Below are 16,537 nucleotides of genomic sequence, written 5' to 3' on the forward strand. Positions count from 1 at the left end.
GTTCGGACATATTTTAGTGGTATAGTTAGGAATTAGCTGTTCGAGTTTGATCTTGGAAGCTATATGATCTGTTGTGGCGACTGATTCAGTTTTAGCTTGCTTTGTTCAGTTAATGATTGCAAAAATGATTAAGTTGCCTAAGCAGCTATCCGTATTTAGAAATCTTAATGCTAACATCAGTTTATTTGTTTGCTTCTTCCCAAAAAGAATTATTGGTTTGCTTCACAGCCAAATACATTAACACTATTTAGTACTTATCTTTCAGAATCCGCCTGTATTAAAATGATCCTAGGTTCAAAATCTAGTATGATGGCTCTATGCTATTTGTGTTTTCATTCTTCCTTAAAAGTCTAAGACTATGGCTCTAACTGCTATAGCTTCTAGGCCCTACAACATCTACCACAGCTTATTATGCCATGGAATTGTTTGACGAAATGTCAATGTTATATAGTAGTATGCTATATAGCAATTAAGTCTGAGTTGTAGCTGGAACTTGAGGACATATATTTTATTTTTTATAAGTGCAATGAATTTTTATTGTTGTTCTTCCCTTTTGTAAAATTTCATGATGAATGCTTGAGCTACATTTCAGTACTCACTTTTGGGGTCTGTCTATATAAAAGAAAAATAAGTAGAAGGAAAGAGGAAAAAGATATACCTCCCTTGCATGTTTTTTAAGATCCTACTATGTGGTCCTCCTTGACTTTCATGCTTTGAAGTTTCAGTCATGTGCTCTGTCTGGTACTCTGGTTACAGATTCAGTTATTAGCACAGTTTAAAGCTAACACAGATAACATATGTTTCCGGCTTAATTTTGATGCAAGGTATGCCAATTTACAAGTCTGTTAAATTTGTATTTGACACATAATGTCAAATTAGTTCTGTGCCAAACCAAATATTCACTTAAATCTGTACCTAATTATCTTATCTTGGAGGAAACCCTGCTACCCGCCACTACTGCTGGCTAAAGATCCTCGCTGGTACTTCGCAATGACTACGCCTGGAGATACACGCGATGCGCTAAGCGATATCACCAACATCGCAGGTATGCTTTCAGTATAAACAACACTTTCGTCTGAATTATGTCATCTGAACTTTTGGATGTTTACACAGACATCTTTCATTCAGCGGGTTGAACGGAGATGTATCATTTTACTTTGCCAAACTCAAAGCACTCGAGTATTTGTAACTACATGTTTTCAGTCACGTTAATTCTGCAGGGAATTTTAGTTAGTGAAGATAAATTTGTGGTTCTGAATTCTAATATATTTTTAGGGATTTATCACACAATATGTTGGAGGACTCAATTCCTGATGTCTTTTCACAGCTGTCATCTCTCATGGTTATTTGAGTTTTCTGATCCCTGATGACTTTCATGTCTTAGAGTTTAGCTATAAACAATTGCTAATACTAATCTAATCATTATACACTACTAAAAAATGATTTTTAGACTGGTCTATAATTTTTAGGACTATACTATTTGATTTATGGTGGAGGCGAGCGCCTGCTGAATGCCCGTCCTGCAGCACCAGGATCGCCGCTGCCATTGCTTGCTCTTTGCGAGTTTTACTGATGGGTACGATTTATGAATGACAGGTGTCAGGAGTTGTTTACGACGAGGAAATTAATAATTTAGCTTATTATCTGCCATGTACAACTATCAACTTCACTGAGGATGGAATTCTTGGCGGACATTTTAAAAAGCTGTGCAAACGAATGTTTTGACAGCTTCCCTAAAGATCTCCAAGTCATGATTAAGAACTTAGGCAGAATGTAACTTAGATGATTAATATGAGAAATAATTTTACTATGCCTTCTTATGCAAAAGTATTTCTCCGATCGTAAACATGCTCAAATATAATTACGTAAAAGTTGAACTAAGAAAAAAAAAATCTTAGCACCACGCTCGAGAGTCAATAGTCTAGAATGCTGGGAGTTATCCAACGACATCACCATCGCCTCCTATCCCCACCATGGCCACCGTCCGTTCCACCCTCTCCCCCAGTCTCCCACCGCCATCTCCATCTTCACCTCCCGCCCACAGCCCCGTCGCCTCCTATCCCCGCCACCGCAAGCCCCTTACCACGCCCGCAGCCGGGCAGGAGGCTCTCCAGCCCTCCGAAGCGGCGGCGCTCCTCACGGCCGCGGCCGCGCTCTCCACGCCCGCCTCCTCCGCACCGGGTCACTCCTCGAGTCCGACGCCGTCGTCGCCAACTCGCTCCTCACGCTCTACTCCAAGTGCGGCGCCGTGGCCGCCGCGCGCAGCGTGTTCGATGGAATGCCCGTCGGCCTGCGGGACCTCGTCTCCTGGACGGCCATGGCGTCCTGCCTCTCGCGAAACGGCGCGGAGGCGGAGGCGCTCCGCCTGTTCGGCGAGACGCTCGAGGAGGGTCTCCTGCCGAACGCGTTCACGCTGTGCGCCGCGGCCCAGGCCTGCTTCGTCACCGAGCTCTTCCGCTCGGCTGGTGGCGCGGTTCTTGGTTTGGTGTTCGAGTTGGGTTTCTGGGGCACTGACGTCTCGGTGGGTTGCGCTCTGATTGACATGTTCGCGAAGAATGGGGATTTGGTGGCGGCGCGCAGGGTGTTTGATGGATTGTTCGAGAGGACGGTTGTCGTCTGGACATTGCTGATTAGGGTGCGTTTAGATCCAAAAATTTTTGGATTTTGGCTCACTGTAGCATTTCGTTTGTATTTGGTAATTAGTGTCTAATTATGGATTAATTAGGTTTAAAAGTTTCGTCTCGCGATTTCTCGACCAACTGTGTAATTAGTTTTTTTTTTTCGTCTACATTTAGTACTCCATGCATGTGCCGCAAGATTCGATATGACAGTTATTATGCAAAATTTTTTGGCAACTAAACGGGGCCTTACACGATATGCGCAAAGTGGCTATTCTGACGAGGCTTCAGAATTGTTTCTTGACATGTTGGAGGATGGATTTCAGCCGGATCAGTACACCATGAGCAGTATGTTATCGGCTTGTGCAGAGTTGGGATCATTCAGGTTGGGGCAACAACTGCACTCTCTAGCGCTCAGGCTTGGACTGGAATCAGACAGTTGCGTGAGCTGTGGACTTGTGGACATGTATGCAAAGTCTCACAATGGACAGTCCTTGCACAATGCGAGGAAAGTCTTCAATCGGACGCCAAAGCATAATGTGATGTCATGGACAGCACTTTTGTCAGGGTATGTGCATCGTGGATCGCAGGACAACCAGGTGATGGTACTGTTTTGCGAGATGTTAAATGAAGGCATCAGACCAAACCAAATCACATATTCTAGTATGCTTAAGGCGTGTGCTAACCTTGGTGATCAAGATTCAGGCAGGCAAGTTCATACCCACTGCGTCAAATCCAGCCTAGCTGACTTAAACGTTGTTGGGAATGCTCTAGTAAGCATGTATGCTGAATCTGGTTCCATGGAGGAAGCTAGACATGCGTTTGACCAGCTGTATGAAAAGAACATGGTACCCTTCAGCTGCAATTTAGACGGAGTTGGGAGGAGCAACACTTATCAAGATTATCAGATTGAAAGAATGGAGTTAGGAAACAACACTTTCACATTTGCTAGTCTGATCAGTGCCGCCGCTAGTGTAGGGTTACTAACCAGAGGCCAACAGCTGCATGCCCTCTCACTGAAGGCTGGATTTGTGTCAGATAGAGCCATAGGCAACTCTCTTGTGTCTATGTATTCTAGATGTGGATACCTAGTAGATGCTTGCCAAGCCTTTGATGAAATGAATGACCATAATGTGATCTCATGGACTTCAATGATTAGTGGTTTGGCGAAACATGGGTATGCAGCGAGAGCTCTGGAATTGTTTCATGATATGATCGCAGCTGGGGTGAAACCAAATGATGTCACATACATTGCTGTTTTATCTGCATGTAGTCATGCCGGTCTAGTTAAAGAAGGGAAGGAACGCTTTACAATGATGCAGAAGGATCATGGACTCATACCAAGGATGGAGCATTATGCTTGCATGGTTGATCTGCTTGGGCGATCAGGCCTTGTTGAAGAAGCACTAGATTTCATCAACGAAATGCCTTGTCAAGCAGACGCATTGGTCTGGAAGACACTCCTTGGTGCCTGTAAGACCCACAACAACATGGATATCGGTGTGATTGCTGCTAACCACGTCATACAGCTCGAACCACTAGATCCAGCCCCCTATGTCTGGCTCTCCAACTTGTATGCAGATGCTGGTTTGTGGGATCAAGTAGCTAGGATAAGGAGTCTAATGAGGGATAAAAATCTGATGAAAGAAAAAGGGTTGAGCTGGATGCATGTTGAGAACACCATTCACGAGTTTCGAGCTGGTGATACCAACCATCCACAAGCAGAGATCTATACGAAGTTGGATACACTGATAAGAGAAATCAAAGTCATGGGCTATGTACCAGACACCAGCATAGTGCTCCATGACATGTCGGATGAGCTTAAGGAGCTGTGTCTGCTTCAGCACAGCGAGAAGATTGCTGTTGCATTCGGTTTGATCAGTTGTACATCAGCAACAAAGCCAATAAGGATCTTTAAGAACCTCCGTGTATGCGCTGATTGTCATTCAGCACTCAAGTATGTCTCTAAGGCTACTGGTAGGGAGATAATATTGAGAGATAGCAACAGATTCCACAGGATGAAGGATGGGGAATGCTCATGCAGAGAATACTGGTAACAAGCTGGCTCACGTAATCACGTTTAGCTGAAGAGCCATGTACAGAGTTCTGGCGCACCATACCATTATTGGCAGTGAACGGCCATGTTCATAATTTCTGTAGCACTTAACAAAATCATAGTTTATACAAAGCATGAGTTGTTGTGATAGTTTATACTACGGTTATAGAATTTGTACAGTTATATGCACCCTCCTATCACCATAAATGTAAATTGTTTTGGCTTTACCATCAGTTTGGTTGACTGGCATCGCAAGATGAAAGCAGAATTTTCAGAACCTAATTGCCGACTACAGGTGATGAAAACAACTTTCATGTAAATTTCATTGCAAATCAAGATAAACATGTCCAAAATAGGCAAGATAAACTCATATCTGCATGCTATTAATATCATTTTATGGATGAATCAACATATAACTGCTTGCATATGTGAGTTTAAGCATACAGTACAGCCATGAAAGCTTGTAAATCATTACACGATTATAAACCATAACAAGCTTGTTGAGTAAGGTAATTCTTTCATTGAACTTTGATTAAAAAAAGGCACAGAATGGGTGTCGTAAGGATATACACCCATGAAAATGTTTACATGGACAATGGTAGACCACAATGAAATTCCCTTAGTTACAAAGCGCCCAAAGGCCAAAGGGTGTAAAAGGTTTCACGTGACCAAAAGGAAACTCCAGAGAAAGATATTAATATCACAAATCAGAGAGCTGGATTCATGATCAACTGATGAGAGCCCAATGCAAATGGCAAAATTAATTGATTGACCATCTGTTTTGGCATATTTGCAGCAGGACAGACCAAGACCCACCTTTTCTAACCATATGATTGACTGTTTGTTTGTGCTAACTCTAGTTTGTACTCCAATTATAGTTCCAACTTATAGTTTCCTAAGTCAAACTTGTTTATGTTTGACCAAGTTTAAAGAAAAATGTACCAACATCTAGAACATCAAATTGGTTTCTTTAGATTCTTCATGAAATACATTTGGATAGAGCATTATTTGAATGCATATATGTTAATATATTTTCAAAACATTTGGTCAAAGATAGAAAAGTTTGACTTAGGACAAAACCAAAGTGAACTATAATTTAGAACTAACATTTGGTCAAAGCTAGAAAAGTTTGACTTAGGACAAAACCAAAGTGAACTATAATTTGGAACTAACATGTTTGATGCTTCATTTTCAAAAGTTTGACTTAGGACAAAACCAAAGGAAGATTATATGATATGCTGGCAGCAAATGCATAAGAAATTAAGATCCAAAATTATCATTTGGGCCTTTGCAGTTCTGGTGGAAGCCACACACCAAGCATTAACGAATTTGGATTAGCAAGGCTTTGCAGCTCCATAAATTCCTCCTTGCTGTATTTTATCCTTTCATCTGTTCAAACAAAAGGCAAACTGGTTATCAATATATTGTAAAATGCAAAGCTTCAACTAGGACTGTATTTCTAACAGGAAGTGAAGGGACACGACAGAATATCTTGCATCCTCACCTACAAAACAGATATCGTGTAGCCTACTTGGGCCAGTAAAACTGTTTCCAACTTCTGCTTTCACATGTGGTGATCGTCTACGTCTAGGTTTACGAAGTTGGGAACCACCAAGATTTGCCTGAACTTCCTGCATGAGCTCATGCCTCAATTCAATCGTAGGATGACGCTTACAGAATGTTGAAATAGCATCGCCTGTTAAGATCCAACAGCCACTTAAATCCAACACACAGAGTGTGGCAGGGGGTACAAATTGTAAAAGCCCCGAGCTCGACAATATATTCCCGCAGAACCCAAGGTGGATCAAATTGGAGGCAGCAGAGAGCGCATGCAAGGCAGGATCAGACAAGAAATCACTTTTCAGGTACAAATATTTCAGTGCTGCAAAGGATGCCAAGGGAGGTATAACTTCAGCTGATAGCGGTGTATCCTCCAAATTTAGACTTTCCAGATATTTGAGATGCTCAAATGCAGACATAGACAACAACTTCTCCGAATTTACTTCAGTGTGAACAAAACCTGCCATAAGATAAAATTTATTTTTCTGCGGCAGAAAGTAAATTGATGTAATCAAGGAAACAAAATATTTAGTAAGCAAGAGCACAACCTTTGATACTTGTCTGGCTTAAATCTATCGTTCGCAGCAACGGTATCATGCCAATATATGCTAGAGCAGAGTCATCAATTTTTGTATTAGCTAAAGACAGTGAGGTGAGGTTTGGAACTGTCCCTGCCAGAATACATAGTGCCTGTGAAGTTATTCCAGTATTCTTGAGGCTCAAATATTGCAAGTTTGTTCCAAGCTTCGCAATATGTTCAATTGCACCATCAGTTATTATGTTGTAGCTAAGGTCCAGATGCTCTAGATTTTTCATCTTTTCCAAGAAAGACAAGCTGCTTAACTTGCAGCTAGACAAGTCCAAATGTGTCAGTGAGCTTGCCTTGGATGCTAGAAAATACTTTATCAATATTGCCAAATGTAGCTGCAGAGACAATAAAGTTTTCTAGAGGAACAGAAACTTCAGAATCCTCAGCACAAATAGAATGAATTTCGCAGTTGCTCATATTTAGACAGCGTGTGGTTGGAGGAATTGATAAATGGTTGACACGTGTCAACGCAAGGATTCAAGAATAGCAGCCTTGCATAGGATTTCAGAGCAGAAGCTCCCTCATTTGTAGTTTCACTACCCCATATATCAAGATGCTCAAGTCTTGTCAATTCCTAGAACAATAATACAACTATAAGAAATCTCTGGTACATGCAACCAAAAAGAAATCAGTTGGCACATATTAGTAGATTGAATGTATGGTTGGCAATTCCAACACAGGCACCTAGATAGCAAAAGAAAACGGTGGCACACCATAAGACTTCATACCTGTAAAGACTCTAGGCTTTTGTCTGTCATGAGAATTCCACCCAGATCAAGGAAACTTAGATTTGTCAGTGAAGAAATGAGCATCACTCCATTGTCCGTCAATTCAGTCTCAGATAAGTGCAGCTTCTCCAAGCTTTCAATGGTCACTATATGTTTGATGCCAGCATCAGAGATCTTTTTGCACCTTGACAAGTCCAGCTCCTTTAATGTGTTCATTCCTAAAATAACAAGGAAATTATATTGCAAATAATAGAACTCAAAAGCAGGGGCAAAGCAAGGCTATTTTCATGATGTCACTTGACAGCAATGGATTTTAAAAATCCACTCTCATTGCACAGGCGAGGGTAAGGCTTGCCACTGACACCCTTCCCCAGACCCCGCACAGAGCGGGAGCTCTCTGCACTGGGTACGCCCAAGGCTAAAGTGTTGATCTAAGAGAAACATGACCAGCAATCGTTCTTTTGAACACTAGTGACATGACATCGATGGTTCTGTATTCTGGATCCACCCATGCCCACAGTGTAATCATATGATCAAAGAAGTTTCAGCATCTCACCAGAGAGCGACCAGACAGCGTCATTGTCGACGTTCTTGCAGTCCGCCAACTTCAGGACTCTCAGGTACCGGAAGGAGCCGAGGTACGCCAGCCACTCAGAATCCACGGACAGAAATCCACTCAGGTCAACCTCCTCCACCGACCGGCCAAACACCCTACACATGATGGCAGACATGATTCAGCCACGAACCAACATGAGGAACAATAGCAAACCCAACAAGAAGGTACAGGACATTTTTTTAACAGGTATATAGTATTCATATAAATGAGTAAGAAGGTTGTTCAACAGGGAATGCTACATTAGTAGCGCCATTTGCCATACAAGGTCACAGGACCCATCACACAAACGCTAATCCACATTGCCTGGTATATCCATTGAGCTACATGGTGCTACAAGATGCAATTTGGGTTGGGGAGTTCGGGCGACAGAAGCTTAGTTGGTAGGGCTGGAGCCATAAACAACAGTGGAAAGAATCACTCCCCTCGAATTGGTGGAAGTTCTACCCTCTGTACATGCCGGAAGGGTCGGCATTCTAGACAATCCATCGGTGCTCAAGAACCTTGTGGTGGGGAAGCTGCATCTAAGAAATCAAGTCCTCTGTGGCAGGTGAAACGGAAGGTTCCAATTACTATCCTTCTGTATGTTTCTGAGTGCTCCTTACCTTCAAAAGGTGGGACCACATAAAGGAATTCATAACACAAAATACCCAGGTTCCATATGTCAACATGGTGATCATGTACTCACATAATCCGTCTTCTGTTGAAGGTGCGCACAGACCAGCCAAAGTCGGCAATTTTGAGTTGACCCAAGGCTCCAACCAAAGATTTTTCTGGTTTGATGTCCTGATGGATAACATGCTTCCCATGAAGGTAGATCGGAGCTCTAGCCAATGATGGAATAAAAGTTGCTGAACGCCTCTCCCAGAAATGCTTGCATCTTGTCAACTCCTTGTCACTGTTCGCCTAAACGGTCGTTTAGCCCGTTTAAACACCATGTAAACGCTACACGGTGGTGCGCCGTTTCCGTTTAATCACCCATTTACCCCGTTTAATTGGCCGTTTAGCCCGTTTAATGGGACGTTTTGCCCGAATAATGGCTAAACGGTAGGTGACTAACTGTTTACCGTTTAGCGTTTAGGAAAACACTGCTCCTTGTACACCCTTGGCAGCATATTCCAGGATTAGGTAAACCCGGGTCTGGTCATAGAAGTACCCATACAGGCAAAGAACATTGGGAGCAGATGCTCGACCTGAGATTGTTTGAGCTGGCTCTTGAAAAGAACTTTCAAAGCCACAATCTGACTACTACTCTTTTCTCTAGCTAGATAAGCATGGCTAAAATTGGCCCTCCCAAGAGGTTCCCAACCTCGAAATCAGACAGTACCCATCGCTTCTCGTTCGCATGGAAAACCGTCCTCGCTGCCGCGCGACTCTGTGGCGATCGTCATGGCTGGAAGAGCGGCGCGGAGGGGAAGGAGGCATGGGTAGAGATGGGGGACCGGGAGCGGCGAGGCGAGGCGAAAAATGGCAAAAAGCCATAAACTCCCCTATCCGGGCGTCGAGCATCTTGACTAGGCAGCGCGAGGACGAGTTTAAAAAACGGTGCAGTGAGCATACTCGAGGAGGGAGGGGAAGAGGAGGCGACGCGCGGCGAGGCGGCGGAAGAGCGCGTCGGCGAGCGGGGCCGGGAGGCGCTCCAGGGAGCGGCGCTGCCGGCGCCAGGCCTCCACAGTGGCGGGGCCGCGCGCTGCCGCGTCGATGCAGCGGTCCACGAGCCGGGCCCCGCCGCCGGTGGCGGAGCCGGAGGCGGCGGCCGCCATGGACGTTGTTGGAACGGGAGATTGAGTCGTGAGCGTGACCGGAGGATTGGGAGGAAGGAGGAAATGAGGTCCCAGGAAATGATGGGATGCGATGCGACCAAAATCGCAAGAGTCGTCAGCGGAGAAAATAGAGACTTCGCCATCAGGAGCCGTATGGCACGTTTGGACTTTGGTTGCCGGGCGAGCACTCTGGCTTGCCTCGCTGGGCGAACAGTCGCTTGTTTGATCTCACGCGGACATAGCGTTTAGTTCTCACACTAAATTCCTAAAAAGTGCTACAGTAGCCATTACATCGAATTTTACGATACATGCATGGAGTATTAAATGTAGACGAAAAAAAAAAACTAATTACACAGTTTGGTTGGAAATTACGAGACGAACGTTTCGAACCTAATTAGTCCATGATTGAACACTATTTGCCAAATAAAAACGAAAGTGCTATAGTAGCTCAAATTCTCAAATTCAGGGAACTAAACACGCGCATAATGCTAGAAGAAACACAACAAAAATAGTAATTTTGATTCGCATTTCAAATATAACGTTCGATAACTCGCAAGGGCGAAGAAGCCAACATCAGATCACACAAAAACAGACGACGAGGACAAAGGAGAAGGGGAAACAAAGGCTAAACCACAGGAAGAGGAAGAAGATAATCATCAGAAACAGGGAGCAAAGGTAAACTTACTACATCCAAGAAACTAATTCAATTCCAGTTACCCAAATGCATAAACAGATAGAGGATGCTCCCGGAACCATCAAACTAACCACACAAACAGAGTCTAGAGTCGAAGTCTTCGCTAGGAGCGAGACCCCAGCCCCCTCTCTCCGGTGATCGTCGGAGATCTTGCCGATCATCTCCGCCCAAAAGTAGGAGATTGAGTTCGCCGTTTGATGCTCGTCGGTTTGACCCCTGTTTCTCGACCGACGGCATGGGAAATCGCACACTCACGCTTGCGGTTCCCCCATTTGCGGTGTCGCCTCAGAGCCATAGACCTCCACTGGACCCGAGCGGGGGCAATCCACGACGGGAGTATGTGCGGCGTACGCCATCCCTTGCCTCCAGCCAGGTACGATCGTCTCCCCTGGATTTGGAGATGAATTTGGAGGGTTGGATGAACACGGAGCACTTTCCCCCTTTGAGTTCGCGTCGCAATATCACAAAGGTTGCGTTTGGCTTGCCTAAACACTCGCAACCCAGAGATGAGGCCATGGAGAAACATCTGCAATGTCAATACCTCCCTCCTATTGCTTCGCCTAATCCTAGCTCGGTCGTGGTTGGCAATCTTCCGCTCTATTTCACTTGGAACTCTGCGCGGGATGACGAGAGATATATTCGAGATATTGATCAGATTATGATGGAGTTACAGCCTCCGGAGACTCGTCTCAGTGAGATCCATGGGATGAATCGAGGTATTGTGGAGCAGGGCAGCGGTTGGAGCTTGAATCCACCATTGACAGAGAAGAGCTCCATCGAAGGGCGCGGAAGAAAGTTGACGAAGGAGGAGAAAGGTAAACAACTTGTTGGGCCGGCCTGTCAAGGCCCATCTATAGAAGACCTTTTCTCCCACTCGTATTCCCCTCCTCCGGTCTTCTCATCGAATCCGTCCTCCAGATGGGTTTGGGTCGCCGCCGCTAGGGTTTGGGATCCGAAGGCGCAGCATTTTCCGGCGAGTGCGGCTGAGGTTAGAAGATTTGGTAGCCAAGCTAAGCATATGCGTCGTGTCCACCCAGCCACCACTGATGGCAGGTCTTTCCTTGAGGTCACCAAAAAGAAGATGGATAAGAGAGGTATGCCATTCCGGGATGGGAGAGAAGGTGACCGGGCTCGTGATTTCCAGCGCTGGGACGGCCCTCACCGAGATACTAGGGATGGCTGCGATGCGCGGGATAGGCGTGATTCATACCCTCGTGATTCCAGGGAAGGTCGTGAGGCTAACCACCGTGAAGGTCATTCGCCCAATTTCAATGATAAAGAGTTGAGGTATCCTTGCCAGACTTCTAGAGATATGGACCAAGCTGATTTCTAAGGGCACAAACGTGGAGGTAACTTCTGTGAGGACAGAGACGTCTGGCAGATGACTGAAGGTGACTTGAGGCAGAAGATTAAGGATAGGCGTAGAAATTACAATCCACAATAGGGAGGATACCAAAGCCAAGGTCAGTATTCTGGTGCTCCAATGAAATGTTTCAATTGCAATCAAGATGGGCACCACTGGTCAAACTGTAAGAATGACACTTTCTACTATAGTTGTCGAACTACTGGTCACAAATCTAATCAGTGCTCGTACAAATCAAACAAAGGTTTATAACTATGCGCTATTGGTATGCCTGGCTAGCTTTTCTATGCTCTGAATCTACCAGATCCTAAAGCTGATACTAAGCAGAAAGAAGGGGCCCCTATTAGAGCTATTAGCTCTGTACTTGAAGGTAGAGGTACTAAGCTTCGAATCACAATAGAATTGCAGTACCTTATGGATTCAAAATGGAACTAGGATGTTGAGAGAATCTCAGAGAGTGAGTTTTTAGCAACCCTCCCCTCAAGAATTGCCCTGAATCTGCTCACTAAGATGGGGAAAATCAAATTTGTCACCGCTGATATCATGGCTGTGGTGGAGGAATCCAACATGGAACCTGGTGCTTTCCAGGTGCTTCAATCAGTGTGGGTCAGAGCTATTGGCATCCCAAGTATAGCCAGGTCAGAATTTGCTGTGTTAGAGCTAGCTCGACTGGTGGGGGATCCTGAGGAAGTACACAATCCATCTCTAAATTGGAAATCTGTTTGGGTGAAAGTGTCCTGCAAAAATCCAAACAAAATTGGTGGGACATCTAAGGTCTTCATCAATAAACAAGGTAGGAAAATATCTTGGTATTACTCAGAAAAACTCAAGCAGCAACCACCTACTCAACCAGATGATGATTGGGGGCCAGAAGATGACCAAGTGACTGATGAGGAAGATCCAGAGTCACAAGAGAGTCATGGTTGGCTTGAAATTGGTTTCATCCATCAAGGCAATCCCAAACCAAATGAAGCTGGTCCCTTTGCCTCTCAAGGGAAAAAGAACAGTGGAGGTAACTATGATAAGGAGGTGGAAGCTGATTATGTGGCTTTCTAATCACCAATGGGTGGAGCTCAAAGTGTGCCTGATCTGGTCCTAGAGCCAACAAATAGCCCAAATACTCTTCAACAGCAAGAACCTGTTTAGAAGTTGTCTGATCTTATCCTAGATCCAACAAAAAGCTCAACTTTTGCTCAAACAACCAGATCCCACTCATGACTGTGAAAAGTTGATGAGTTTCTCAGATATCCTCCAAGAGATGAATGATATGGCAGCTAACCTCAATCTTGTCAAGAATGAAGATACAGTTGTAGAGTTATTGAGCCCTAATTCACCTGAACAGGTGGATGCAAAGAGTATGCTGGATCCTGGATATATGAGCTTCTTCCCTCCCAATGTAAGGGAGGTTGAAGACAGTGATAAAAATGGTGTGCAAAACCCAAGCAAGAAGACTGCTGCTGTTTACCTACCAGCTAAGACCAGACAAAGCTCAAGGATTCAAGACAAAGGAGAGATGGCCCTGAAGAAAGCTATGGATGGAAAAGCTAAAACTAAAGGAGTCTTATGGTCTATTTGGAAAACTCGCAATGAGTTGGTCTTCGACAAGAAGGTGGTGTCGTCCCTGTCAACCCTGATCTACAAGGCTCTGCTGCTGGCCAAGTCATGGCGCCCCCTGCTCAAGCCAAAGATGATGCCGATGGCGGACGGAATGCTGAATAATATCTCCTCGAGAGTTGCATCTATGTAATCCAGTTTGGGGGATGTTGTTTGCGTAGTCTTTTGTTTTCCCCCCACCTGAATTCTTTTCTCCCTAGTTGTTTTTGAGCTATCTGTTGAGTTCTTAGTTGGAGTTTGTTGGTAGAAGTTCTGGGCTTTTGCCTTAGTTCATTCCTGTAACGCTGGTGTCCCTAGCCTCGGACCATTGGTGCTTGTTACGCTTTCTAATAAAGTGGGGTGAATACCTTTGGTCTAAATAACTCGCAAGGGCAAGAGGATGAACACTTACTCCATCAGTCATCTCTCAGACTGTCTCCAACGATAAAACGCAAACACGAGACCTATTCCAAGCATTTGAGTCACGTATAGGCAAAGGATCACGAACCAATAAAAGGTCCTAATGGCTAGAGGGGTGAATAGCTTATTAAAAATTTCTACAACAACACTTAACAAACCGGTTAGACAATTATGAGGTGAAGCGAGTGTTGTACTAGCCTACTAAAAATGCAAGCCACCTATCACAATTCTAGTTTAGATAATATCTATCCACACAATAACGATGACACTACCCTAAGTTAGTGTGCTCTCAAAAGCTAACTAAGAGCAACTCCAGCAGTAACCCCCAAATTAGAGCCCCCATTTTATATTTGGGTGCCTATCCCTATTTTTATTGGTCCAAATTTATGCTTCCACTCCAGCAGTAGCCCCAAAACAAAGGTCCCCAAATCCATATTAGTAGACAATGACATAAGGGGCCCACTTGTCATTAGGTCAAGTCTATCTTCTTCCCCTAAAATCTACCCCACATACCATGACGCGTGCAGAACAAGCGCTCGCTTGTGCCGGCAGGACTGCAAGGGCTGAGCTCGCGCGGCCAAGCAGAGGGTACCGAGCCCGCACGACGGAGTAGAGGGAGGCCCACACGGCGGAGCAGAGGGGAGCAGTGGGCCCGTGTGCACACGGCGGCGGCGGAGGAGAAGGGGCCGACGCCAGGGAGGAAAGGTTGCGGACGCCATGGTAGGGGGTGCGCGCTCGAGCTTGCGCATGCCTGGGTGGAGGAGAAGGGGCGCGACGCGAAGGGGAGGAGCCGACGAGCCCTCTGTCCCTGCCTTCCGTGGATCTGGTCATGTGGAGCTCGTCAGAGGAAGCCACCGGAGGGAGAGGAGCCGCGCTGCCGGTGCTTGATCTCGCTTCCGCGCGAGGGAGGAGAGGGAGCCACGTCGCCGGTGCTCGCTGCCGCACTAGGACACCACGATGCTCGTTAGAGGAAGCCACCAGAGGGAGAGTTGCAGCGCCCACACGGATGGGGGCTGGGTTGTTGGCCCAACCAAAATGGGGTTTGATGAGAGGATTTGGGTGCCCACACAAATTTGGGGTCCATAGTAGGGGCCCTACTGGAGTTGGATTTTTGACCTGAGCCTCCATATTTAGCTATGGGGGCTCAAGTAGGGGCCCTGCTGGAGTTGCTCTAAAGAGCCACACCAATCAAGCAATTAAGCTCTCACAACTAGGTACACTAAAGAGCTTGACAACTAGTTTGCGGTAAGGTAAAAAGAGTAAGCAAGATAGTTATATCACCATATAGATGAATGAGCCAATCAATCACAAGGATGAATAATAATGAAGACCAATCACCTCAGAATCAATGATGAACATAATGATTTTTTACCGAGGTTCACTTGCTTGCCGACAAGCTAGTCCTCGTTGTGGCGATTCACTCACTTGGTGGTTCACGCGCTAATTGGCTTTACATGCCAAACCTTCAATAGAGTGCCACACAACCAACACAAGATGAGGATCACATAAGCCACGAGCAATTCACTAGAGTACATTTTGGCTCTCCACCAGGGAAAGGTCAAGAATCCCTCACTATCACCACGATCGGAGCCGGAGACAATCACCACCCTCCGCTCGACGATCTTCGCTGCTCCAAGCTATCTAGGTGATAGCAACCACCAAGAGTAACAAGCGAATTCCGCAGTGAAACACAAACACCAAGTACCTCTAGATGTAAACACTCAAGCAATGCACTTGAATTATCTTCCAATCTCACAAAGATGATGAATCAATAATGGAGATGAGTGGGAGGGTTTTGGCTAAGCTCACAAGGTTGCTATGTCAAAACTAAAAGGATCAAGATGCCCAAGAGGGGGGGTGAATTGGGCTAATTCTAAATTTTCTTGCAATAATCAAATCCTACGGTTAGCCCAATTAACCCCTTGTGCCTAGAAAAGTGTTTCTATTACTCTAACGCACAAAGGACTTGCAACCTATGTTCTAAACTTACTCTAGCATGACAATTCTATGAATGTAAGAACAAGTATTGAATTGCTCAAAGTAAATGGAGAGAGAGGAACACGGCGATGTTTTGCCGAGGTATCGGAGAGTCGCCACTTCCCACTAGTCCTCGTTGGAGCACCCGCGCAAGGGTGTAGCTCCCCCTTGATCCGTGCAAGGATCAAGTGCTCTCTACGGGTTGATTCTTTGACACTCCGTCGCGGTAAATCACCTAAAGCCACTCACAACTTGAGTTGGGTCACCCACAAGCTCCACCGAGTGATCACTAAGCTCCCAATCACCACCAAGCCGTTTAGGTGATGGCAATCACCAAGAGTAACAAGCATGAACTCTCACTTGACCACACAAAGCCCAATGAGAAGATGGATGCACACTTGGCTACTCTTGATTCACTAATGAGGCTACTCTCTTGGATTCTCAAATCTCAATCACCTCACTAGGACCTTGCTCTTCTTGGCACTCTCAAACGTGTTTCTCAGCTGTTGGAATGAGCAAAAGTGACTCCACACATGAGTGGAGCTTCTAATTATAAGGCAGCC

General features: G+C 45.3%; 1 protein-coding gene and 2 pseudogenes across 1 annotated transcript; 1 reads left to right on the top strand and 2 right to left on the bottom strand.

The window, feature by feature from the left end:
- Positions 1–1,838: 1,838 nt before the first annotated feature.
- On the top strand, positions 1,839–4,865 carry LOC136517643 (pentatricopeptide repeat-containing protein At3g49170, chloroplastic-like). Its single transcript, XM_066511262.1, is given in 3 exon segments — positions 1,839–2,142; positions 2,145–2,630; positions 2,868–4,865. Coding segments are annotated over 3 exon segments (2,463 nt in total). The 5' UTR covers positions 1,839–1,973; the 3' UTR covers positions 4,676–4,865.
- A 705-nt stretch (positions 4,866–5,570) lies between these two features.
- LOC136516644 (putative receptor-like protein kinase At3g47110) lies at positions 5,571–10,006 on the bottom strand (annotated as a pseudogene).
- LOC136516645 (serine/threonine-protein kinase Aurora-1-like) lies at positions 8,284–9,711 on the bottom strand (annotated as a pseudogene).
- Positions 10,007–16,537: the final 6,531 nt, after the last annotated feature.

This window comes from Miscanthus floridulus, chromosome 17, assembly GCF_019320115.1.
Source record: "Miscanthus floridulus cultivar M001 chromosome 17, ASM1932011v1, whole genome shotgun sequence".
Taxonomy (NCBI): Eukaryota; Viridiplantae; Streptophyta; class Magnoliopsida; order Poales; family Poaceae; genus Miscanthus; species Miscanthus floridulus.